Source organism: Octopus sinensis, linkage group LG11 (genome assembly GCF_006345805.1).
Source record: "Octopus sinensis linkage group LG11, ASM634580v1, whole genome shotgun sequence".
NCBI lineage: Eukaryota > Metazoa > Mollusca > Cephalopoda > Octopoda > Octopodidae > Octopus > Octopus sinensis.
Genome location: NC_043007.1, coordinates 8,155,461 through 8,183,131, shown reverse-complemented (window position 1 = coordinate 8,183,131; position 27,671 = coordinate 8,155,461). Strand labels below are relative to the sequence as shown.

Sequence of the window (27,671 nt, the reverse complement as noted above, 5' to 3'; positions counted from 1 at the left end):
TTTCCAGCAGAGGTTGACATGGGTTTAAATGCAGACATTACCTTCTCGAGCGGTCAAGTTGTACAGACCTTTCTTTTTCTTTTTTGCATTCTTTTTCGAACAAATGCAGCTTCGGCCCTTCTTGTTTTCTTTAGCATCATGGAGTAAAGCTTGTTTGAGACTTTCTCTCCTGTAAATGGTATATGTATTATACACAATATGGTATACTTATTTGACATTAAATGGTAATGTGTGCATGTGTTATAAAATGATGTATAAAATACAGGGAATATATAAATTACTTTCAGAATTTGTTGAAAAATAAGGAAAAATAAGGATAATTCAGCAGCAAAGTTTTATTAGAAACATCAGAACACTTCCATGTGGTCTCCATTGCTTGCACCTAACATGTTAATGGATTTCAACTTCAATAAATTGTGGAAGTTGTTAAGATAATTTATGAACAGCCTGAATGTGTGTGTGTGTGTGTGTATATATATATATATGAAATGATATATTTATTGTGCATGTATGTGTGTGTGTGTATATATATATATATATATTATATATATATATATATATATAATACAGATAAAGTTAGATAAGGCTGGTTTATGGGATTACCCTGGGTTTCACATCCATAAGACACTTAGCTTTACAGTGTATCACCAGATCCCAAACCTGTTGACTTATGGCCTCCCTAGAAAATAGAAGAGGAAAGATTTTGTAACTCTATATATGTATATATATATATATATCCATCATTGTTACACTCTCTCACTATCTCTCTCATATATAATATATATATATATCTCCATCATCATCAGTTAACATCCATATTCCATGCTGGCATGGATTGGATAGTTCAACAGGAACAAACAAGAGGACACCAAGTGACTGCTTTGGCATGGTGACAGCTTCTCTGTCTGGGTAACCTTCCTAATGTCAACCACTTTACAGAGTGTACTGGACTGCTTTTTTATGTGGCACCAGCACTTGTGAGATCAAATAATTCACAAGGCAAAACCCTTTGACAGAGTAGAAGTGCAATATTGAGAAAGGAGGCTTTATGCTAGCCGTTGAGAGGGTCAAGTATAACAGAGAGACAGGAACAGGTGTTTTACTACAGAGAAGATACAAGTCTATCCCAGGAGGAAAAGGAGAAAATATAAGGAAGATGTGCTGTGCTATAATGTATTGTAGAATATATTTGTAAGTTTTTTTTTTGCCAACTGTGTGTTATGACGACTGTAAACAATTTGTATAAGATATATGCAGACAAGGGGGGGAAAAAAGGAACAGCTGTACATGTTTCAACTTTTTTTTTGAGTCTTCATTAGCAGCTGTGCTATCTGGCCTTCGGGTGGTGCAATGCTAAACTGGGTGAGAGAATAAATCTAACAAAGAAGAACCATAGCAGAATAAAGTCTAGTTGTTGTTGTCTTTGAACCCCAGCTAGTGTTATCACACATATATTGCAAAGCTATATTATCTCCAATCAGTATAAAATACATTATTGGCTGAAGAACCTATACATATGTTTTATATCACATTATAGCAATGAAACCAAACACTAACATCATTTTAGTAATGTAAATACAGAAAATAATAACATTCTGGCACAAGAAATACAACATTATGAATTCAGAATCAATATTCTAAATAATTCTCTAAGGGAAGAAAGGGCAGAGTCCATGATCCTCTTCAGGTCCTTTGAAACTGACAGGAGGGAATTATCCCCAGATTTGAGTCAGACTCTGAAATTTTATAAAAGTGTGAACTCTATAAAAAGCATCAAAGGGCCAGGTGCCAGAGTTAAACTGGTTCAGGTGTTAGAAGAAAATCCCCAAAACAACTGACACATTTTCAATATCAGCAGGCAAGAATAAACAGCTTTGATGTTGTTGATCAAGCAGGTCTAAGACCAAAGGGTATAACCATTCCATTATTGAAAATGGACAGGGTGTAATTTGAGGGAGATTTGGGTGCTAATTAAAAGAAATTGGCTAATTGCATACAAGTTTTCTAATTGGTTTCTCATTTCAGCTAAAAGAAATTATCATGACGGCATAACAATTTGGTTGCTAATATCTTCACAAACAACAACAGTTGCAGTAGAATACCATAATTCCAATAAACTTACATTTCTTGAAAGAGCTTTGAAGGTATCAATCCAGCCATAGCATTCTCTTGCTGATCCTTATCTTTATAAGCTTGCCACCAATGCATATCTTCTTGGTCAATCACATGAAGAATATCTCCTTTCAAGAATGAAATGCCAAGTTCTCTACAGGGAATGTAATCATCTTCTTCAGGTTCATAGTTAAATAAAGCTCGAATACACATCTGAAATTGACGAAGATGGGAGAATTGGGAAACCATTATTAGACTGAATCTTTTGACTTATTTGCATGTAAGAATTTTTTTTTAAATGTATATATAATTAGAAAATTTAATTAAAATAATTTCTGAAATATATTCCTATATTAAAACTATCAAACAAAACAGAGCAAAGCTACATTCCAGTAAACGAAATTCAGTCACAATATTTCAGTTCTCAGTTGCAGCGATTTCATTTCAAGTCACAAATGTTGTCAAGCAGGGTCAGCAAAGTGGTCAATAGTTGAAGCCCTAGGGTTCCATATGGCCACACCCAAGGTGGTCAAGATAAACCCCCAAATTTTGAGCATTAAGGGCACTGAATTAGTAGCGAACTGAATTTGGAAGGGTGAAACAATTTAATGCTGAAACCCATTTAATTTCCAGCCAAATACTGATGCAATTACATCAAAACATATTTCATATTAAATATTCCAACTACATCAATCTATGATTGAAAGGTTCATAGACTGACTATGAAGGAGTGATGCTAAGGCTGTGAAATCTGGCATGCATTAATTTCAACTCTTCTTATTAATAACTGTATTGTTTCTTTCCAGGTAAACTGACATTTGACTTTCAAAAGAAGACTTTAAAGGTAATTAGTAGCAATTCCTCTTGAAAATGGATAAACCCTGGCATTGTAGTGCTACCTGCAGAAAAATGGTTCAGCTCCACCCATGACATTTATGCTGACATGGTTGATACATTAGGGTATGATGCTCTAGCTTTGTCAACAGTGCAAAAATGGGGAGCTGAATTTATGAGGAAAATGGAGAGTCTTACATATGACTCAGTTTCTGGACATTCTGCAACTGCCGTCACCAAGGAAAACGTTGACCGTGTTCTCCACAAGGTGATGGATGGCAGGCGATTGACTATAAATCAAATAGCCAATGCTATTAGCATATCCTGTGAGAGAGTTGAGAATATTCTACACAATGAACTTAGCATGGTGAAGGTTTTTGCTTGGTGGGTGCCATGGTTTCTAACACCCAATCAAAATCACACCAGGTTGATCACTTCATTAGAAAATCTGACATTGTTTGAGGCAGCTCCAGCTGGTATCCTTGTACTTTCTTAACCCAGGATGAATATTGGCTTCATCACTTTAAGCCAGAGACAAAGAGACAATTCATGCAGTGAAAGCTGCCCCTCCTCACCTGCTCCAAAAAAGGCCAAGGTCGTTTTATCTGCCAAGGAAGGTGATGGTCTCAATTTTTGTGGATACAAAAGGCCCTGTGCTTATTGACTATCTTCAAAAGGGCCACACCATTAATGGAGAGTACTATGCAAACTTGCTGAGGTAGTTACAAAAAGTAACGAGGACCAAACACTCAAGAAAACTGAGAAAAGGGTTCTCGTTTCATCAGGGTAATGCTCCAGCACTCAAGTCCTTGCTTCCAATGGTCTCTGTGCATGACTGTGGCTTTGAACTGGTTGATCACCCTCCTTATCTTCCTGATTTGGCCCCCATTTGACTATTACCTGTTTCCCAACCTGACAAAACACTTGACTAGGAACCAATATTCCAGTGATGGTATCGTATCTGCTGTTGATGACTTTTTTGACCGACATGATGAAAGCTTCTTCACCAATGAGATCCAAGAACTGCAACACCGATGGAAGGAGTGTACAGACTGCAAGGGGTCTGTTTTGAAAATTAAACCTCATTTGATCACATTCCATGAAAGTATCTTGGTCAGCCTATGAACTTTTCAGCCAAGCATCATAATATTTCATTAAGTATCTTCATTAAATTTATTTATTTCTTATTAAAAAGCAGTAATGATACAAAAGAACAAATGAATTTCTGTTTTCACTCACATTTTAAAAAATTTCCTTTAAAAATTTCTATGATGGTGGTTGATAAGTTATCAATTTCCTGAAGAGATCAATTTTTGCTGATCCCCACTCAAGAGAGATGCAATTCTATGATAGTCAGAATCACTGCTTCTATATAAGATTGCACGTATATAATGGAAGCCTTAAGCTTAAGCATTGTAAAATTTGTTTAATCCTTCAGTATTTAAACATGTCACACCTGGCCAAAAGATTCCACTTGCTTTGGCCTATGACACCAACCCTACGATGTCATTGCAAAAAAAAAAAAAATAAGCAATCACATCATTAAAGTCTTAGAGCTACAAGATAATGTCTGTCATCATCATCGTCATCATGAAACATCTGCTTTCCATGCTGGCATGGGTTGGACGGTTTGACTGAGTACTGGCAAGCCAGAAGAGTGCACCAGCCTCCAATCTAATCTGGCAAAGTTTCTACAGCTGGACGCCCTTCCTAATGACAACCACTCCGAGAGTGTAGTGGGTGCTTCTATGTGCCACAGGCATGAGGGTCAGTCAGGTAGTACTGGCAACGACCATGCTTAAAAGGTGTTCTTTACATGCCACCTCCACAGGAGCCAGTCCAGCGGCACTGGCAATGATCACACTCAAATGTTTTTCACATGCCACTGACATATGTGCCAGAAAGGCAACGCTGGCAATGATCATGCTCGAATGGTGCTTTTAACGTTCCACTGGCATGAGTGCCAATCAGGCAGTACTGTCATCGGCCATGTCAGCGATTTTGATTTCACTTGCCTCAACAGGTCTTTGCAAGCAAAGTTTGTTAAATGAATGAAGGGTACTCATAAGAGGACTGGCTATACACCACTGGCATAGGCCACAGGTTATGGTCTCACTTGGCTTGCCAGATCTTCTCAAGCACAGCATATCTCTGAAGGTCTCGGTCACTATTCATTGCCTTGGCAAAGCCCAATGTTCAAAGGTTATGCTTCAACACCTCATCCCAGGTCTTCCTGGATCTACCTCTTCCACAGACTCCCTCAACTGCTAGGGTGTGGCACTTTTTCACACAGCTGTTCTCATCCATTCATAACACATGACCATACCAGCGCAGTCGTTTCTCTTGCACACCACATCTGATATTTAAGTCCGACTTTCTCTCAGGGTACTTACACTCTGTTGTGTATGCACACTGACATTACACATCCAGCAGAACATACTAGCTTCATTCCTTGCAAGCTTACGCATGTCCTCAGCAGCCACGGCCCATGTTTGACTGCCATGTAGCATGGCTGTTCGTACACATGCGTTGTACACAGTCTATCTTTATTAACTGAAAACAATGAATAAATGAGCATCACATTTGAGAAAGTAAGCTGAAAGCTAAAGGATTAAAAAGTTCTCTCCTAATTAAAATGTTGCATCAATTGATATGTTTCTATGACACAGAATAGTAAGAATTCAAAAGAGGAAGAACAAGAAAACTTCTCCTGTTTCACTTACCGCATTGTTATTTGTGGACAAGATATGGTATGGGTTATTGCCCGGAACCACCATAAATGTTATTGTACCAGTCAGGTTAGCCTGAAATCATAGAAAAGTATTTTTAAAGTCGATACAAAAATGTTGAGTTGACTTCCTTCATTGTAGCACAACTGGTTTGTGAATCAGAAATTCAGATTCCATAACAACTCATAATAATATTATAATTATCATAATATTCTTTTCTTATTTTGGAACAAGGCCAGCAATGTTTGAGAGGAGGTGAAGTGGTTGACTTGGCCCTATTTCATTGACCCTGAAAGGTTGAAAGGCAAAGTTGACCTTAGAGGAATTTGAACTGATGAGATGCTATTAAGCATTTTGTCTGCTATGCTAACAATTCTTCAAGTTGGACACTTTATCATCATATCAATGTAATGATATAATAAAATATCCTGAGTGCAGTGTTTTTTAGCCCTAGGTCTACTCTATCAGCATTGACAGAGTAGATAGATGTGTGATCAAAAGTCTATTCTAGGCATGACCATCCCATATTTTTTGTTTCATATTCAGTCATAGCATATCGTGAACAAAACTGTCCAATGTGTTTTATATTGCAGACAATAAGATGTCATATGAGTTTCAGTTGCTATTTCTAGCAAACTGAGCAAGTATATAGAGGCTAACTCACTCTCATGTTAGGCTAGGACTATAAACAGGAAAGAAGTTCTTGGAAAGCCAAGTCTATGTCGTAGTTTCAATTCCAGATTGAGCCATTTTATTTAATATCATGTAATTATCAGCCAAAGTCAATGAACTCGTTAAAGGAACCAACTCTACCAAATCAAATAAGCTTTGACATACCTAGGGCTGAGATTTTTTTTTGGTGACCCACTAAACTTAGTTAAGGTCAAGGGCTATTTTGATTTTCATTTTCACAATGACTAAATATAAAGACTCGTTTAAGGGTCATAATGACCCCCACCCCACCATACACTGCCCTAATTGTATAGGGAATTCTTCTTTAAACCTGTCCTATCCATCTAAATTCTACAGACAAATCAACAAAGATACAGGCATGGCTGTGTGGTAAGCTACCAAACCACATGGTTTCAGGTTCAGTCCCACTGTATGGCACCTTGGACAAGAGTCTGTTATTACAGCCTTGAGCCAACAAAAGCTATGTGAATGGATTTGGGAGATGGAAACCGAAAATGGCCCAACGTGTGTGTGTGTGTGTTCCTTCTTGTCCTCCACCACTGCTTGACAACTGGTGTTGGTTTGTTTATGTCCCCATGATTTACTGGTTTAGCAAAAGTGACTAATCAGCCCCTTCAATGCATGGCTAATCGGCCCTCCAGCATGGCCACAATGCAACAACTGAAACTAGTAAAAAGACAAGGATATACCCCCTTCTCATCTTTGTTTTTGTTTACTAGACTCCCCCCCCACTTTTCTTTGTCTCTCTCCCTATTTCCATCTCTCTTTTGCTCTTTCTCTCCATCTTTCTCTCTTTCATGCTACAATAGAGACAATGCCATCAACAGAATGCATAAAACCAAACCAATAAGAGAGATCCTGCACTCAACCTGCTAGACATAACAGCCAAATACCCCATAAATTACATTCTGCCTTCTTTAAAAAAGAAAAAAAGAACACCTCACATAATGTGTTCTGAAGGTAAACTCTAAAAAGATAGGATGATCATAGTCATAACACCTTTAATTAGTTTACTCAATTGAGGTTAGCCAGTAGTTAAACAACATCATCACCCCCACCAATATTGGGGGAGTCATCTATATCTTTAGCTCAAATATCTTTTTTCGTTACACTGCCAATTCCATCCTCAAGAAGAAGCAATAAAATAAAAATAGAGATTACAGAGTCTTCCTGCCGTTCCGTACAACACAGGGAAACAAAATGTGAAATGGATGCACACCACCACACACACAACAAAAAAAAAAGGAGAGAGAGAGATAGAGAGAATACTAATCTACAGTTTTAACCCTTTTGGTTCCAACCTGAGACCATTCTTAGTTCTACAACACAAAAAATCTCATTCTAAACTGTTCATATTCAAATAAAAATTCTCCAGTATAATTTCAATCATTTAAGTTCTAAACATCAACTTAATAATGCAAAAATTTGGTTATTTTATTAAATTCCTTCAAAGTCGGCATTATTATGAAAATTAATCGAAACACACAGTATATTGCATTGCAAATAAGGTTAAGAAAGAGTTAATCAAAACATTTTCGCCAAACAGAATTTTTCAAAGAAGCCACCAAACAAATAGTGCCATTGATAGCAACCAGTTTTAACAGAAACCAATTTCTTTAATAATAATAATGATAATAATAATAATAAACAATAACAACATATTGATGAATTTTTAAAAAATATATACAGAGATCAAAGAGTACAAAGAGATTTGTCACAGAATTCCAAAGGGAAATCAAAGCTCTATCTCCAAGATAGCTTCCAAAAGCAAAATAACCAATCAACATAAATTGAATAAATAAATATATATAAGATTATATATAGAGATAACAACAACAACTGCAACAATAAAAACAAATAAATATCTTTTGAGATTAGAAAACAAATCATTCTGATCAGCAAGGGACTATAAACTGAAGATGGATTACCATTCTCATCCAAAGTTAAAAGAATTTCAGAGAAAGTTCTACAATATATGATTAATATGGCCGATAAGAACTCTCTACAAAAGTTAAAAAGGAGAAAAACAATAAAAATACATTATAAAGAAATAAAATATATTCATTCTTTCATGGTGACAATGTTGAAAAGTTATCATCATCATCATCATCACTATTATTGCCAGCATCATCATCACTACTCTGCATAACTAACATCACAAGCCATTGGAAAGAATTTCAACATATTTCACACAGAATTGTCAAAGCAAAGAATGAATTACCCATGCCATTTGTCAGCTGTCAAGATACTACATCTTCCAAAGATTCCATGCTTCCTGAAATTTACCAATTCTACTCCTGACGTACCTGTGTAACCTTTCTTCTTTATGGCTCTTTTATGGTTCCATTTTTTGTCTTCATCTTTTATCCTGTAATTCTAGCATTTATTGCTGTCTTTTTTCACTCAACTTATGCTTGTTTTTTTTTCTGTCCCCTCTTTTACCCTTTCCTGAAGAGTTGTAATGAACCTAGAGCTTGGAAAAAATGCCTTGCATCATTTCTTCCACCTCTTTACATGCCATGTTCAAAATCCTACTGAAGTCGACTTTGCTTTTGTCCTTTCAGGGGTTGACAAAATGACACCAGTCTAATACAAGGGACAGTTGGCATCATGCCATATTGAGAAACCATTATTACTCTTTATTATTATTATCATGATTTGCAAGAAAAAACAATTGAATCTCACTCAAATCACAACCTCCACAATCTTAAACAAGAGAAAAGAATGAACCTGTTGGACAATACAGACTTGAACAGATGGAGTGGTCATGGGTGAAATGCTTTTCAGTTTCAGTGTGTTCGATGCAGGCTGACAACATGAGGCTAAACAACAACACCTGTACTACCTTTATTATCTGACACTGTAGTGTCCACCTTAAGGTGAAAGTATTACCTTTAATTGCCCACTCCCTCTTCTAGTCACCATTGGTGAGGGTGCCTCATTAAATGCACTGGATATACAGAAATTGACAGGTGAATGGAGACAATGTAGGGTTGAGATTATCCCTTTGTCTGTCAGAAGACACGAAAACTTTCCTGGTGCTGGTTCCATGATGAAATACATCGAGTACACCTGGTAAAGTGGTTGGTGCTAGGCAGAAGGTCTCAGCATGAAACCATGGAATTAAACAAATGGAAGGTTTTAACTGAAAAGTGGTCTTTTGACATATCTAGGAGGGTAGTAACTTCTGAAAAAAGAACTGGCGCAGGTCCTAATGACCTGTCCATCCCATACCAGCTTGGAAATGTGGATGTAGAGATATTGATGATGATGGTAGTGATGAAGATGGTGGTGGTGGTAAAAGGACATAAAATCTATAGAGTACCAAAACTTTAAAAGGAGTACCAATTCTTTCTTTCAGCTATTGCACACCTCACCATCTTACTGTAGTGAGGAATTCAGCAACTCATTTAAAGAGACATGTTGTTGTTGTTCTTGTGGCTGGTTTCATCAGCAATAATAAAAGACTTTCCAGTTTAGCCCATCCTGCCTTCTTTTTTTAATTATTCTTCATTCCCTCAGGTATGTTTTGAAGACTACATTATCTAATAGTCATTTCTTCTTTAAAAAAGGTAAGCATTGCTTTGAGGGCAATATAGCTACCATTTTTAACTGGTCAAATGAACACAGATGCTCCACTTTTGTCTTGAGAGGAAAGTGTGTAACTACTGTTGCTGTTGTTGTTGGTGGTGTGTTGGTATGAAGTAGTGTCTTTCAATCCCCACCCTGCTCGAATTTAGGGCTTTGTACCTATGCTAGAAACGATATCAAAGAATGGTGGATTAGAAGAAGCATTAGAGCTGGACAAAACACTGTGTGGTATTTATGCTCAGAGTTCAAATCGCAGTGGTTGGCTTTGTCTTTCATCCTTCAGGGATGAAATAAAGTACCAATCAAGTACAGGGATCAAAGTACTCAACTAACCCCCTCCTCCCAAATTTCAGACATTGTCCCTATGTTAAGAAACATTACTGTCATATGTAATTAGATATACAGTTAAATGTTTGTCTCCTAAACTTACATAAATAGGGGCTTAGTGACTAATTATTATTTATTTACCTTTCCTTTACCATATTCCTGTTAGAACATCCTGCTTGTATTTCAATTGGTTTTGAAAATAATGAGGAATTCAATAAAATAAAAAGGGTCTTTGGAACTGAAATTCCCATGAAATTTTGATGGAAGGGCTTAATTTATATCACCTAAAATCAATAAGTTGGATTTGTAGAACTAGAAGAAGTCTCGGGTGAATTGGTGTTCAAAGGGTTAATCTCCATGCAGAGGATTAGAGAGATTAACTTACCATTAATTCGGACACATCATCCACATTCTGTCCCTTCATCGTATGTTGGTTAATTTCCAAAATCTCATCCCCTTCATGCAAAAGGCCTGAGTTTAAAGAAGAAAATAAAACAAGTCAGAAAAGAAAAAGCAACTCTCGTATTAGACTCTCTCTCCCCCTCCCTCTTTGCATGTTTTTTTTTCCTGTCTCATTGTGTGTTTGCCTCTGTTTCCATGTCTCTCTAGCTTCATGTATCCCATTGTCAATGTCTCTCTGAGCATATATGTACAGAAGTCTCTCTTTCTCTCTCTCTCTCTCTCTCTTTAATTTCATCATTCAGGTTACTAGAACAATACTGAAAATGTCTATTTTTTTCGTTTTCTTCTGAGACATGAAATTACAAATTGAAAAAGACAGATATAAAACTGACAAACAGACAGCTACATAAATAGACAACACAAACAATTGGACAGGCAGACATAGATGAAGAAATGAAGAGAGAGGCAGGCAAGTCAACATAGGATGGTAGAGAGAGAGTTAAGTCGGAGGAAATAGAAATGCCAAGAGATAGAGAGAGAGACCTGCAGATAATAGCCCTAGGTCAGTGCTGAATAAAGAGATTCATAATGAAAAGCATTCCAGCCTGGGGTCACCCTGTTTGTCTTTAGGGCATAGTATATCTAAAACTACATTATCTGAGGTATCCTTTTTAAGAGATGGGGGAGATTTGGCTGTTTTTTCTTGACATTTAAGTAACCATGGAAATGCTTCCTCCATTGGTCAGTCAACCACAACAGAAATGGGTAGGCCATCTAATGTACCTTCTTAAGACACTAGGGCAGTGGTTCCCAACCTTTTCACTACCAAGGATCCCTTTCATTTAAATGAGTTGTCTCACAGACCCCTTTTAATATGCTTGTCCTTGTCTGTGTGTATGATGTGTGTGGTGTGAAATTTTGAATTTAGTTCATAGACCCCCGGAACTACCTTTGCTGACCACCAGGGGTCCGTGGACCACAGGTTGAGAACCACAACATGAGTGAGATTTGACTGCTATTTCTTGACAGCCAAGTGATTATGTCAAAGCTTCTCCCAATTTTAGTCAGCCACATTGAAACAGGGAGGCAGAAATGAATTGATGTATATATAAGGTGAATGACCATTGAGAAGTGGACAGATTGATGGACAGACAAACAGACAGGTAAGAAAACAGGTAGGCAAGAAGAAATATTTGGTGATTAATCCTAATGAAAAACAAGCAAGATTTTAATTACACAAAAACATCTTTGATATCCTCAGGTAAGCCTCAACTTGTATATCAAGTTTGAAGTTAAAAGAACATGTTTCTTCTTGTTACAGACTCTCTCTCTCTCTCTCTCACACACACAAATTATATAAACTTTATAAATATATAAACATACGCAAACATATATATACTACATTACATACACACATGCATATATAGAGAGTAAGAGGGAGACAGAGCATGAAGGATAGAAAGGTAATGAAATATAATGAGAGGGAAAGAAATGAGGAGGGGGAGAGAGTAGTAAGGGAGGAAATATGAGATAGTGGGAGGAAAAAAGGAGTGAGTAAGGCAACAAAGCAACAAGGGGGTAAGACGGGTGCAGTAAGAGATAAAGCAAAGCAAAGAAAGGGGGTGGGAGAAGGAAAGAAATTTGAAATTTGGCAAAGAATTTGTTAGAAATATATCTTCAATGCATTTAATGAAACTGCTGAAAATTGGATGATAATTGAAAAATATATCACAGCATCAGTTTATTAGGGGCTATTTTTCCCCCTGCTACAGGAAACTCAGAGTAATGATAGAGTAAAGCCTCAGCCTTTTGATTACTCTGAGGTAAAAAGCAGAAGAATTTTCAACGCAGCTTTGGGTTAGAAGTGTTTGGTAGGGTTCATGTCAGGAAGAGCATCCAAATGTAGAATATCAACTCAAAAAAGTCTCATCAACTCAATGCTGGGTTGTTTAACATTTGTTTTACCATTATAGCTCTGACCGGATGGTTAGATATGCAGGATTCTACAGCTGGATGCTCTTCTTGTTGCCGGCCCTTCTTTGTTTTTCAAGTAAGGGATTACTTTATGCCTGAGGTCTCCAAGAGCACAGATCATAATATGAACAAAGAATATTAACATCAGCACCACTTCACTGAAGCAGTGACACAAGCTGCAGTCAAATGACTGAGACAGGTAAAGGATAAAAGAGACAAGCACCTTCACACCACACAGGATGGGTTTCCCAAGGTTCCAGTCTACCAGATTCCCTCATGTGGCATTGATCAGCCTAGAGCTAAAGGAGAAGACACTCACTCATTGATCAGCCTAGGGCTTAAAGAAGACCCATGCAGTGAGGCTGAACCTGATACCAGGCGGTTTACAAAGTGGACATCTAAACCACACAGCTAATAATAATGAACGAAGTTACAGTGCCTTGTATTTCTCAGTTTTTACAATAGGTACACTGTCCCCTTGCATGCTGTCAGAGTCAACTACAAGGGTTTCCATCAAGTAAGGGCATCTGGCTATAAAACCCATGGCAGGATGGATAAACAGACAGAGTTATCATTCTTTCTAAGTTTGATACATCATCATCATCATCGTTTAGCGTCCGTTTTCCATGCTAGCATGGGTTGGACGGTTCTACTGGGGTCTGTGAAGCCAGAAGGCTTCATCAGGCCCAGTCAAATCTGGCAGTGTTTCTACGGCTGGATGCCCTTCCTAACGCCAACCACTCCGTGAGTGTAGTGGGTGCTTTTTACGTGCCACCCGCACTGGTGCCAGACAGAGCTGGCAAACGGCCACGAACGGATGGTGCTTTTTATGTGCCACCGGCACGGGGGCCAGGCAAGGCTGGCAATGGACACGAAACGGGGTGGTGCTGGCAACGGTCGCAAAACGGAAAGTTCTCTTACATGCCACCGGCACTGGTAACACATCTGCAATTTCCATTGATCGATTTCGATTCTGATCCTCACTTGCCTCAACACGTCTTCACAAGTAGAGTTTTGTGTCCCAAGAAGGGAAGGTATGCATACGTAGGCTGGCTCCATCCCATGTAGAAGGCCACGGGTTATGGACTCACTTGTCCTGCCGGGTCTTCTCGCGCACAGCACACTTCCAGAGGTCTCGGTCTCTAGTCATTTCCTCAGTGAGACCTAAAGTTCGAAGGTCGTGCTTCACCACCTCGTCCCAGGTTTTCCTGGGTCTGCCTCTTCCACAGGTTCCCTCAACCGCTAGGGTGTGGCACTTTTTTACACAACTATCTTCATCCATTCTCGCCACATGACCATACCAGCGCAAACGTCTCTCTTGCACACCACAACTGATGCTTCTTAGGTCCAGCTTTTCTCTCAAGGTACTTACACTCTGCCGAGTGTGAGTACCGGCATTACACATCCATCAGAGCATACTGGCTTCATTTCTAGCGAGCTTACGCATATCCTCAGCAGTCACGGCCCATGTTTCACTGCCATGTAGCATGGCTGTTCGTACACACGCATCATACAGTCTGCCTTTCACTCTGTGCGAGAGGCCTTTTGTCACCAGCAGAGGTAAGAGCTCTCTGAACTTTGCCCAAGCTATTCTTACTCTAGCAGTTACACTTTCAGCACACCCACCCCCGCTGCTGACTTGGTCACCTAGGTAACGGAAACTATCAACTATTTCTAGTTTTCTCCCTGGAAAGTGACGGAAGTGGTCTCAGAGCATTTTCAGTGTTTATTGTTCCTGAGCATCTGCCACATACAAAAACCATCTTCCTAGTTAGCCTTCCTTTGACATTGCTGCATCTCTTATGTGTCCATAGCTTACACTTGGTGCATCTTATAGAGTTTCTACCTACACCTTTTCTACAGATCGAGCAGGGCCATCTACCTGAAGGTGTTTGTGATTTGTCTACCTTCCTACTGATTACGACTTTGGTTTTAGCTAGATTGACTCTGAGGCCCTTCGATTCTAATCCTTGTTTCCACACCTGAAACTTCTCCAGTTCTGATAGCGACTCAGCAATTAGAGCAAGGTCATCAGCATAGAGGAGCTCCCAAGGGCATCCTGTCTTGAATTCCTCTGTTATTGCCTGGAGGACTATGATAAATAGGAGGGGGCTGAGTACTGAGCCTTGGTGGACTCCTACCTCTACCCGGAATTCTTCACTGTACTCATTTCCAACCCTCACCCTACTAGCAGCGACCCTATACATGGCCCGCACAGCTCTCACTAACCATTCATCTATCCCTAGTTTCCTCATTGCCCACCAGATAAGGGATCGGGGGACCCTGTCGAAGGCTTTCTCCATGTCAACAAAAGCCAGGTACAGGGGCTTATCTTTGGCTAGGTATTTCTCCTGCAGCTGCCTTACCAGGAATATAGCATCAGTAGTACTTTTCCTGGCACAAACCCAAACTGCATCTCATCTAAACTAACTCTCTCTCTAATTAGTTGGGCTATGACCCTCTCCGTGACCTTCATCACCTGATCCAACAGCTTGATACCTCTGTAGTTATTTGTATCTAGGGCATCACCTTTACCTTTGTAGCAGTTGACTATTATACTGCTACACCAGTCATTGGGTATGACCCCTTTGTGTATCACCTGATTAACTATACGGGTAACTAGGCTATAGCCAACACTACCAGACATTTTGAGCATCTCTGCAGTGATTCCTGATGGGCCTGGGGCTTTCCCTGTCTTCATGCTTCTAATTGCCTTAGCTACCACGGAACTATCAACTCGGATAGCTGGTCCCTCTGTTGGGTCAACATTCGGCAGACTCTCTTTATCCCATTCATTTTCTTCATTCAGCAACCTTTCATAGTGGCATCTCCAAACCTCTCTCTTTGCATCCTCATTTAGCGCAAGTGAACCATCTTCCATGCGAACACACTTCTCTCCTACCACATCACGATTCTCTCTCACACACTGTCTTGCAACACGAAACACCTCCAGTCTTTGGTCCTCACGGCGCAGAACATTGGCAAATTTTTTCTTATCTGTTTCCCCTCTGGCTAAATAAACCTGTCTCCTAGCTTCTCTTTTGGCAGTCTGATACAATTCCCTGCTACCCCCATTTTTCCAGACCTTCCAAGCCTGTCTCTTTTCTCTAATAGCCCTGTCTACAATATTGTTCCACCACCACGTTATTCTAGGTCGAGAGGGGACTTTGCACCAGCAACAGATCTGGTCAGTGGCTCTCAGCAGGTTGTCCCTTAGAAACGTCCAGCTGTCTTCTACCCTCTGTGATGCTCTATCCCCTTCTACTTCGTCAGAGGCTTCAAGTAATATGTCCCTAAATCTCTGTCCATTTGCAGGATCTTTAAGCTTCCAGATCCTTCTTCTCCATATTTGTCGTCTTCTGGTTGTCCTCCTAGTCCTGATCCTAAAGTCACTAACTACCAGTCTATGTTGTGGGGTACATTCTTCGCCTGGGAAGGTTTTGGCATTTATAAGCAGCCATCTCTCCCTTTGCCTTGCAAGGATGTAGTCAATTTGGCTGGTATGTTGGCCCGATTGGTAAGTGACTAGGTGGCTGGTAGGTTTCCTGAAGTTAGTGTTGCAAATCATAAGATTATTTGCATCGCAGAACTCCAGCAGCCTGGTTCCCTCCTCGTTGCGGGAACCAGAGCCATAGCCTCCATGTACGCCATGGAAGCCCCCAGCATGTCGTCCAACGTGACCATTGAAGTCACCAGCCACAAAGAGAAGGTCTCTGTCGTTCGTCAACGAGGTAGTCTGCAGTAGAGTGTCATAGAATCGGTCTTTCTGTCCATCAGATAGCCCCGACTGAGGAGCATAGGCTGATATAATGGTTGCTAAACCATGATGAAGCACTAATCTAATCTTAAGTATTCTGTCACATACTCTGATTACCTCAATTACTTTATCTAACCATTTCTCAGCGATAAGTATACCCACGCCACCAACCCCGTCAGTGTTCCCTGCCCAGAAAATCTTGTACCTGCGTTCCTTGCCTGTGAGGAACCTAGCTGATCCTCCTCTCCACCTTATTTCTTGCATGCAACATATACACGGCCAACAATTCTGAAGGAAGTGGATAAGTACTTTACATTGAGTCCAGTACTTCAATGGTACTTTATCAACCTTAAAAGGTTGAAAAGTAACAGGCTTAAGTGGGATTTGAACTCAGAATGTGAAGAACCAAAAGAAATACTGCTACACACGTCTGATGCGCTAACAATTCTGCCAGTTCACTACCTTAGATAGATAAACAGTAATTGCAGATATGCATCTTAAATCATCTTAAATAATGAGGCATAACAGACCAACCAGCTAGCAGCCAATCAACGGTCCCAAGGAATTCCCCACGGTCATTAATATGGATTCATAACCAATCAACAAACCAACCACGTGTCCCCAGTCAATCAGCTATAAATGCCCCCTCCACACACAGCAGTAACCAATGTACAACAAACTGATTGAATACAACACTTCTAAACCTCAGAGGAACCACAGAGCTAAATCTAGCTAATCTAGATGCAGTTATGAATTTCCATCAACACCAAACTGTCAAGGGAAACGAAACACAGAAGAAAGCAGAATTCTGAACTCTTCCCGTCTTGTTATTCATTTATTTATTTATTAGTCATCCAACAGAACAACGATATTCTTTATTTTCCTGTCTTTAATTATATACGTCTTGTATTTCAACAACTTCACTTCAAAAGGTCACTGCTCGATTGATTACCAGACATGTCAAAATATTCCAACTATTTCTGTATATCTCAAAGAATCAAGGTATGAAGGAAAGACGGAACTTCCAATAGAAACACAAGACCAAATACCTGTTTTATTTGCTTCCTCAAAAAAAAAAAAAAAATGCAAAAAGCTTAGATAACAGCCTCTTCGTAGCAATATTTTAATATAATATGGAATTTCTTTGAATAATCTTTAATGAATCAAGATGACTGTTTTTAATTGTTGTTTAATAATGACTATTTATTAATTTTATGCCAAATTAACACAGTTGACTTCTAAAGTACAAATGCTTAACGCCATCAATTTGTGTGTGTGTGTGTGTGTTTGTATATGTATTTATGTGTATAGACAGGCAGACAGAGAAACCATGATCACTAAAGTTTGTTATTTTTTTTGTAAATTAAATATTTCAGAGAAACCATATCCCAGACAGACAATCCTTAAGTTAGTAATACGAGAGGATCGGGAATAAATAAATGAAGAAATTGTTGATAAATATATTATTTAGAAAAACCATTCAAATCAGGTTTCATATTCTTTAATTAGTATAACTTTCACAGATTCTATGGTTGCAACATTGTAAAGAAAAAGGCCTCAACATCATTGCTGAGCTGAGATTTGCAAGAAATAGCAGCCAAATCTATTCCTGAATTACATTTTACTGTTGTTAAAAAGAAAAAGACACAAAACACAAACATTCCCAGAAATCTGAAAAGATGAGATGGTCGTTGGTGGAATGCAGCCTGAAGGTTAAACAACAAGCCGCAGTGACGTGTCCTCTACACAACATGAAAAGTCGGACTCTTTGGTTGGAATTTCTTTTAGTGCCAAGTGTAGTGACAAGGGTGCAAAGAGAGCTAAACCTTGTGAAATAGCAACATAAAATACAAGTCAAATAGTAAGATACCAAGTGACAGCAGAGGCCTGGAGTAGTTTTCTGAAGTGAATCAGAGACAGAGCAGAATACTGAGCACAAAACTCAAGCAAAATAGAAGGGTTGCAACAACAACAACAGCATTAAAAGATTTTTTTATATTTTCCCAACTTGGAGACTACTTCCTTCTTGGAGTGAAGATTATTTGCCAACATAACATGGTTTAGGACAAATGTTGCTGTAATTTAACCCCAGGAGACATCGTCTCCAGCTGGCTATACAATACGATCTGTGTCCTTATATTTTCAAACAAGGGAATCTAGAACCCCCACTCAGCTCAAAACAATATCTGTGTATCGCGATTTCTGGATTATTTCACTTCATCAACACAGAATAATTGTTCGGCTAGAGGCCCTAAACCAGTACTGACTGCCACGTTACGTTGGCAAACAATCTTTACTCCAAAGTACTGTTGCAGAATATCTGTTGTTGTGAGATTTAAAAATAGTAATTTTCTAATTTATAGATCAGCGACTAGCTGTCACTTTGAAAACTATATATTTCGAATGGGAATTTGGCAGTGCCACCTCTAGCCAAACAATTATTCTGTGCTGATGAAGGGAAATAACCTGGAAATTGCGATACACAGATATTGTTTTAAGCTGAGTGGAGGATCTAGATTCCCTTGTTCAAAAATATAAGGACACAGATCATGTCATATAGCCAGCTGGAGACGATGTCTCCTGGGGTTAAATTACAGCAACATTCACCCTAAACAAAGACTGCCACGTTATGTTGGCAAACAATCTTTACTACAAAGTACTGTTGCTGAATATCTCTCATGAGATTTAAAAATAGTAATTTTCTAATTCCTTCTTGGAGTAAAGATCATAAGACCTTGAGACAAAGATTATTAGTTTAAAGAGTGCCCTTACAAACGACAATTTTGTTAATCTGTGAGTGCAGAATTTAAAGGCATTGTTGTACAGCAAAATCATTCAAATGCTAAAACTATTTAGATTGTGTGTTGTAGAAAAGATGGAAGTAACTAGGTGAGGAGAGTGGTGGAAATGAAGCTGAAGTGGAGTAGGAACAGAAGGCCATAAAAAGAAGAGAGAGGGCTAAAAGTGATGAAGAACAAAAACAAGGGAAGTAAATATATACTTACCACTCTTATCTGCCGCACCTCCTTTGACTATGCGTGCAATTATCACAGATTCGCCTTCATTTTTGACAGTAGCACCCTGGTATGGAATAATAAAAATTAACAAATTAAAATGGTGGTAAATAAATTGACAAAAGTAATAACAGACTTGGGAATAAATGCTAATCAAAACTTTGAACTGTTCAAGACATCCACATATTATGCAACACATGTCAACTTCAACCTTAGAACCCAATGAAACTCCACCAGTTCTAGGCTAACTATCCCTAGCAACATATGGGCTACACTCTTGACAAATAGAAACAGCTATATGGCTGGCTAAAACCATCCTGTGTAGCATGTACATCCATGTCCCAATGCAACCAAACTTCTCTGCCTTTGGCACTCTGCCAGCCATGAAGACAACCGTTCCAGCTGATCAAATCAACAGAGCAGCCAACTCATGAAATTCATGTATTCCACAGACACCCATAATCTTAACATGGTTCTTAGGGGGATTCAGCATCACCCACAACATGACAAGTGTGGCCTTTTGAATTACAGGTAAACACTTATTTCTGCCAGCCAAGTGAATTGGCGGTACATGAAATAAAGTGTCTTGCTCAAGGACACAATGCCTTACTGGGAATTGAACTCATAGCCTTACAATCATGAACTGAATACCCTGACCACTAAGCTACAAAAGCTTCCGAAACATTCACTCACAGCTGAACTACAGCAGATGAGAAAAAAAAGGCAGTTACACTATAAGGCTTTGAGAAAAAATGATCCACCCCAAAAAACTGGGTGGCTCTAACCCACCATCACAACCTCTATGAGAGTATCAAGGGAACATCCTGCAGCAAATATTAATACACACAACTGCAACCGAACCCTCAGTGTTACTACAATTGCAAGACATCACTATCGTTAATGACCTCTCTTGGAGACCTCAAACCCTGAACATAGCAAAGAATGTCTCATAATGAGGGGCCTTCCCCCACTTCATCAGAAACTACTACAGTCACCAACAACTACTAACTCTCTAGTGTAGGGTTGGCCAATGCCCTGTGAGCGATATTTGGTAAGCATAAACTATGAGAGAGGCTAGTGAACGTGTAAGCAGGTGTACGTTTGTACCTGTGTTAGTAAACACAGGTGTAAAACCAACAATAGTCATTCAATAGAGATCAATGGGGTCAATATAATAATCAACTAAAACCTTTGAAAGTGGTGCCCCAGTATGGCCTTACCCCAATGACTGAAACCAGTAAAAACAAATATACAAATATCTTGAACCCACAGGTTTTCAACTATGGCACAACTATATACAGCCTGATGATCTTTTATTAATTACAAATTATGCATATACTTTCAACTTTTCATCATAAAAGAGAGGCTTTGATGACTCCATTTCATAGTAATGGGCATCTCAGGCTTAGAACGATTACACCACATCCTTGCATCTCATAAGAGGCAACAGAAAGAGCATCTGGTCCTCAAACATTGCCTCAGATATTCGCATGCAACCCATCCCAACATTAGAAAGAAGATGTATAATAATAATAATAATAATAATAATAATAATAATAATAATCTTTATGTTTATCTCAACCACACAAGAATAACGGTTTCTAATTTTGGCACAGGGGCCAGTAATTTTGAGGTGGGGGTGGGGGGGGGGGCAAGTCAGTTATAGACCCTCAAGAAGATGAAACGCAAAGTTGAGGTTGGCAGGGTTTTGAGCTCAAAATGTTAAAAGCCAGAAGAAATGAAATGTCACAAACCATTTGGTCTGAAGTGATGATAATTCTGCCAGAGGGCTGTCATGGTGATGATGATGATGAGGAGGAGGAAGAGGAGGAAAGGGAAGAAAATGAGGAGAATGAGAATGAAGGGGAAAGAGGAAAAAGATGAAGTGAGAGGAGGAGGAAGAGGAGGGGAAGGAGGAGGAGAATGAAGAGGAAAAGGAAGAAGAGGGGAGAGGAAGGAGAAAAGGAGTAGGAGGAAAGGAATAGGAAGAGGAAGGGGAAAGGAGTAGGAAGTGGAAAAGAAGGAAACGGGTTTGCAGACCCCTAATCTATCCAACATTAGGGGCTGGTTGTTATGTTTGATAAATAATATTTTATAATTATCTCCACAAATCTATGTGCATCAATGTTTCTAAAACAAGAGCATCTTTTTGGGGAACAAAGATGAAGAAGAGCAAACCATGGCTTCTCAGAAATTAGATTGCTAACTGGACAGACTAAAAGAAAAAAAAAAAAAAAAGAGACAAAGACAAAGAAAAAAGCATAGCAGTAGATGAACTTACCAGTGGTTCTGAAGTCTTTTCTAAGTGAATAATTCGGACAGCACCTTCTCCATACTGTTTAAAAGAATAATCTTTAGTTTCCTTGTCTTCGGAAAATCTTGGGTTTCCTGAGAGTTGATCGTGGACTTTGAGTAAACTCTGAAAATAAATAGCAGAAACAGTTTTTAATAACAAGTATCAAACACATGGCTATGTGGTAGGTTTTACTTTCCAATCACATGGATTGGCGTTTAGTTGCATGGTGTGGCACTTTGGGCAAGAGTTTTTTTCTGTAGCTGCAGGTTGACCCAAGCTTTGGGAGAGGATATGGTAAACAGAAATTGAAAGAAGCTCACTGTGTGTGTGTGTGTGTGTACAAGCATGTGTGTGCATGCATGTGTGTGTCTCTTTCACTGCTCTTGTCTTGACATCATGTGATGGTTGTAAACGAGAGTCACCGTCACGCAAACAGTACACGTCATTTCTAATCTTCTGTGTAAACGCGTCTGACCCAGGGAAATCTATTACCTGACTTGTAAACAGGTGAGAATTGGCAACAAAAAGCAGTAGCTGGCTGTAGAGAATTTGTCTCAATGAATTCTACCTGACCCATGCAAGAATGGACGTTAAAATGATGATGGTGGTGGTGGTATGTAGGTATGTGTATAAGTGTGTTACACATATACATATATGTATAAGAGATGTGTTTGTATGCTATGCATCTATTTTTATGTGTGTTTACTTATATATATGTTAGAGTGTTATGTACATGTGTGTATATATATAATATATATATATATATATATATATATATATATATATATATATATATATGTATGAGTGAGTGTGGTCAAAGGTTACAATACCATAGCCAAAAGCATCGTCAGTGAATAAAAGATGTAGAATGGTTGACAGCTGAACACAAACCACCATTAGTTATGAGTTCATAATAAAATTCACCACACACACACACACACACTGTGCTTGTGCATAGCAAATCTAATGAGTATTTCACATTTAACCCTTTCATAATAAATGCCACATTTACAGTAGAATCGTTTGCAAATAGAGAAGTCTATAGTGATTTCCATTACATGTGTCCCCCTCCCATCTCTCTCTTTCACCTCTCCCTCGCTCTCTCTCTCAGGACTTGAAAGCTTTAACATGTTGACTGAGATTCACAACTAAGCCAGCCTTGCGCCCCCCCTCCCCATCACCGTCCACAGCTTCCAACATCTGTTGACATGAAACGGTCAACATACTGATTGGAACATTTACAAGAGCTTACCAAATGGTTCTTCTATTAGCGGAATGTTGATATGAAAGGGTTAGGAAAAAGCAGAAATAGAGGAAAACAGCACTCCCCTCCTCTCCCTCCAATCCTTCCCCCCTCTCCCTCTCTTAATACAAATGATGTTGTTCCAAAAATAATATAAAAAAAGACAACAAAAGTTGTAAAAAATAAAAACTACAAGTTTCTGTAGATTGTATAAAGTGGAGATATTATTTATGGTAACATGGTGAAGGGTGAATAAATAAGAATAGCAATGGAGGGGGGGGGGCGGCGGATTAATAAACTAAGCTTGCTTCCCAACCCTGTGGTCTTGAGTTCAGTCCCACTCTGCAACACCTCGGGCAAGTGTCTTCTACTGTAGCCCCAGGCTGACCAAAGCCTTCTGTGTGAATCTGGTGGATGGAAACTGAAAGAAGCCCATTGTATATATGTGTATGTTTGTCTCCCAGCATTGCTTGAGAACTGGTGTTAGTTTGTTTACGTCCTTCTAACTTAGTGGTTCAGCGAAACAGACCAATAGACTAAGTACCAGACTGAAGAATAAATATTGGAGTTGATTTGTTCAAGACAATGCCCCAGCATGGCCACAGTCGAATAATTGAAACAGGTAGAATAAAAGAGATGATGATTCTTAGAAAGGCACAAGGCTTGAAATTTTGAGGGAGAGGGTTAGTTGAAGCTGTTGGCCCCAGTATTTAACTGGTACTTTTTCTTTTTGATCCTAGAGAGACAAAAGGCAAAGATGACTTTGGTGCAGTTTCAACTGAGAATCTAAAGAATCAGAACAAATACAGCAAAGCATTTTCTTTCCCCCTTGATGCTCCACTGATTTTTGCCAAACTGTCAGCCTTAATCATAATAATAGTTACAGTAGTAACATTTATGATTATTAACCAGAGCTGTGGAGTCCGAATTGGAGTCAGAAACAATTAAGGGGTAGTCGGAGTTGGTAAAACTATACTGACTCTGACTCAGAATATTTTTAGTCTTTGATATAAACCAATTATAACAAATAGGCCTATTCAAAGTACAAGTGGTATGCATATGCTTTATGAGATATGTAGAATTGGAGGAGCCAATAGTACAGGAGTTGGAATCAGAGTTGGAGTCAAAGTCTTTTGCTTTGACTCCACAGTCCTGTTATTAACCCTTTAGTACTGAGATTATTCTGTCAAATGCAGGGTTTCTTTATTAGCCCCGCCTTAGCAAAGGCAGAAGTATTGTTTTCAGTTGCATTTGTTTGTTTGCTTGTTTGTCCATGGACAAGATATCTCAAGAACCGCTGGATGGATTCAAATGAAACTTTCGGGGATGCCTGGCCTCATGACTGGCATGAACTGATTAGATTTTGGGATCAATCTGGTATCGGACAAGGATTCTGGATTATTTTTCCATTTTTTTTACTTAATTTATTTTTGAGAGAGCAGTTGGGTTCATTTTCAGTATTCTCGTTTGTGAGAGAAGTCGAGTTTATTTCAGATATTCTCATTTTAAAAATCATCCCTGGCTAATCATTGAGAAGATGTTGGCAGCGGTCTGCCCTCTCTGAGTGCTCTTGTTTACATTGTTTTCAATTAATCCTGCATCATCTTGTAGTTTAGACATTTCGATGATGCAGTTGTATATTTTTAGAATGACATTGTAGGGTTAAGGTGAGAAGCTGGATCTGGCCAGTTTCAACATAAAACAAGCTAAATATTTTGGTCAGCTATGGCTGGTTTGAATGCTAAAGGGTTATAGCATTGAGCTCACAGACTCATCCATCTTTACGTTTGGAGTTCAAATTCCACTAAGGTCAACTTTGGCTTTCATCCTTTTGGGGTCAGTAAAATAAGAACTTGTTGAGCACTGGGGTTGATGTAATCAACTTAACCCCTCCCTTGAAATTACTGGCCTTGTGCCAAAATTAGAAATCATTGTTATTGTTTTTGTGTTTTGGGATGGTCTTTTTTTTGTGCCAAATAAACACATGCACTCCATGTTTATTCTTTACTTGATTGAAGTAAAGTGGGGCAAGAGCACACACGAAGACGAAAAGTGTTGCTGAAGAGGTCACACAGGCATGACGAAAGATTTCTAAAGAAGACGAGTTAGAATAAGAACAGTAATAAATGAGTGAAGAACGAATATATAGCGTGTGCATGTGTTTATTTGGCCAAAAAAAAAAAAAAAAGACCATCCCGAAATACAACAATATCCATTTCAACACCTGACTTCACATCAAGAATCTTGCTACACACATTGATAAACATATTTATTATTATTATTAAATGGGGTCGATATAAATTGCCTAGCCCCTCCCACAAAAATGCCTATAGTAGAAAAGATTATTATTATTATTTACAAAGGCAGCAAGCTGATAGAATCATTCTTGCAGCAGGTAAAATGCTTAGCAGCATTTCGTCTGTCCTTAAGTTCTGAGTTCAAATTCTGCCAAGGTCAGCTTTGCTTTTATCCTTTCAGGGTCAATGAAATAAGTACCAGCTATGCACAGGGTCCCCCAAATTTCAGGCCTGGTGCCTATAGCAGAAAGAATCATTACCATTATTATTATTATTATTATCTGCATTGGCGCAAAGCCAGAAATTTATAGGTGGGGCACAAATCAGTGGATTTGTAGAACCTCAAGAGTAGCAGACAAAATGTTGTGATATTGAATTATGTTCCTTTAAATACTGAGTTCGGATCCAACCAAAGTCAACTTTGTCTTTCATCCTGCCAGGGTCAATAGAATGGAATTGCAATAGAATAACCAAGATGAAGAAACGAATCCAATATAATGTAAGATATTCGATTGGTTGGAATTATTTTGTATAGCATTTTCAGATCAATAGTGTGATTGGCTGTAGAATTCTAATAGGTCAATCACTGGTTCACTGAGTAACAAGGGAGTGGTTGTGCAACACAGGCAGAACCAATATTACAAGGTATATTGTGAGTATTGGTCATTTATTTTCTTGCCAATGTTTACATCTTCAGCCAACATACACCATCCCAAAATACACATACACACATTTATACATATACTAGCTGAAGGTGACCCGCTCTACGCGCGGGTAAGAGTGTGGTTGTTGCTTCCTTTCAGCACGTAAAAAGCACCATCCAAACATGGCCGATTGCAGCGCCGCCTTGACTTGCTTCTGTGCTGGTGGCACGTAAAAAGCACCAACTGATCGTTGCCTCTGCGAGCCCCCCTGGCACCTGTGCCGGCGGCACGAAAAAAGCACCCACTACACTCACAGAGTGGTTGGCGTTAGGAAGGTCATCCACCTGTAGAAACACTGCCAGATCAGACTGGAGCCTGGTGCAGCCTCCTGGCTTCCAAGACCCCGGTCACACTGTCCAACCCGTGCTAGCACGGAAAACGGACGTTAAACGATGATGATGATGATGATTCTCCGTCTTTGTTTCTCTCTCCTTTCTCTCTCACTTTCCCACTCTCTTACTTTTCTTTTCTCTCGGACTCTCCTTCGCTTTCTCTTACTCTCTATATTTATCTATCTCTCTCCCATTTATAAACAACAGAAGATCTTGAGTAAGTTGAGAAATAAAATATTTAGAAAGATCAATCATAAATATCAGGCAGTGGCAATGGAAAGGTCTGCTTCAAGGCAGACATCAAAACGCTAACATTTAAAAGGGACAGACGAACTTGCGAGCTGAATAAAAATAATAAAATATTGGAAACCAAAGTTTGAAGGGATAGAATCTGAGGATAGTAGAGTCACCATGGCTGGCATTTCTTAACGACGAACAACAACGTATTGACAGTTTAACGGCTGGCGTAAAATTTTGAACTTGATCATCATCATCATCATCATCGTTTAACGTCCGTTTTCCGCACTAGCACGGGTTGGACGGTTCGACCGGGGTCTGGGGAGCCAGGGGCTGCTCCAGGCTCCAGTCTGATCTGGCAGTGTTTCTACAGCTGGATGCCCTTCCTAACGCCAACCACTCCGCGAGTGTAGTGGGTGCTTTTTACGTGCCACCTGCACAGGTGCCAGAGGGGTCTGGCACCATCCACGATTGGTTGGTGCTTTTTATGTGCCACCAGCACAGAAGCCAGTCGAGGCAGGGCTGGCATTGGCCATGTTCGGATGGTGCTTTTTATGTGCCACCGGCACAGAAGCCATTCAAGGCGGGGTTGGCATTGGTCACGTTCAGATGGTGCATTTTATGTGCCACTGGCACAGAAGCCAGTCGAGGCGGCACTGGCAACGGCCACGTTCGGATGGTGCTTTTTATGTGCCACCGGCACAGGTATCACAACTATGTTTCCATTGATATTTGGTTCGATGTTCATGTACATGCACTTGACTCAACAGGTCTCCTCAAGCACAGCGAGATGTTCCAGGATCCAAGGTACTTTGAATGGGCAGGGGGTATGCGGAACTGGTGCCGGAAGCATCCCGGGTCTTAGTAGTCACAGCACATCTCCAGAGATCTCGGTCCTTCGCCATTGCCTCAATGGGGCCCAAAGAAAATTCGTAAACACCAAGTTTTGAAGTGATTCTTTCTCACGACCTTAGACTCACCATGGCAAGCATTCAAAACTTCTTTATCATGGACGGCAACACATTGACGATTAAAAGGCTGGCGCAAATTTTTTAGCTTGATGTAACAGAATTCCTAAACACCCGCTCCTTGAAATTTTAATCCTCTTCCAGCCCCATTTAGACCCCTT

At 39.4% G+C, this 27,671-nt stretch overlaps 1 protein-coding gene across 5 annotated transcripts in view; it reads right to left on the bottom strand.

The window, feature by feature from the left end:
* The window catches only part of LOC115217207 (MAGUK p55 subfamily member 5-like), a 140,476-nt gene that overhangs the window by 23,906 nt on the left and 88,899 nt on the right, over positions 1-27,671 (bottom strand). For 4 of the 5 annotated variants that reach the window (XM_036507045.1, XM_036507046.1, XM_036507047.1 and 1 more), the window contains 6 exons: positions 21,715-21,852; positions 19,425-19,500; positions 10,672-10,757; positions 5,670-5,750; positions 2,123-2,325; positions 42-169 (listed from right to left, as the gene is read on the bottom strand). In XM_036507045.1, coding sequence (XP_036362938.1) covers positions 42-169; positions 2,123-2,325; positions 5,670-5,750; positions 10,672-10,757; positions 19,425-19,500; positions 21,715-21,852 — 712 coding nt within the window. The remainder of the gene's footprint in view (positions 1-41; positions 170-2,122; positions 2,326-5,669; positions 5,751-10,671; positions 10,758-19,424; positions 19,501-21,714; positions 21,853-27,671) is intronic. The other variant, XM_029786847.2, reaches the window with a different exon arrangement.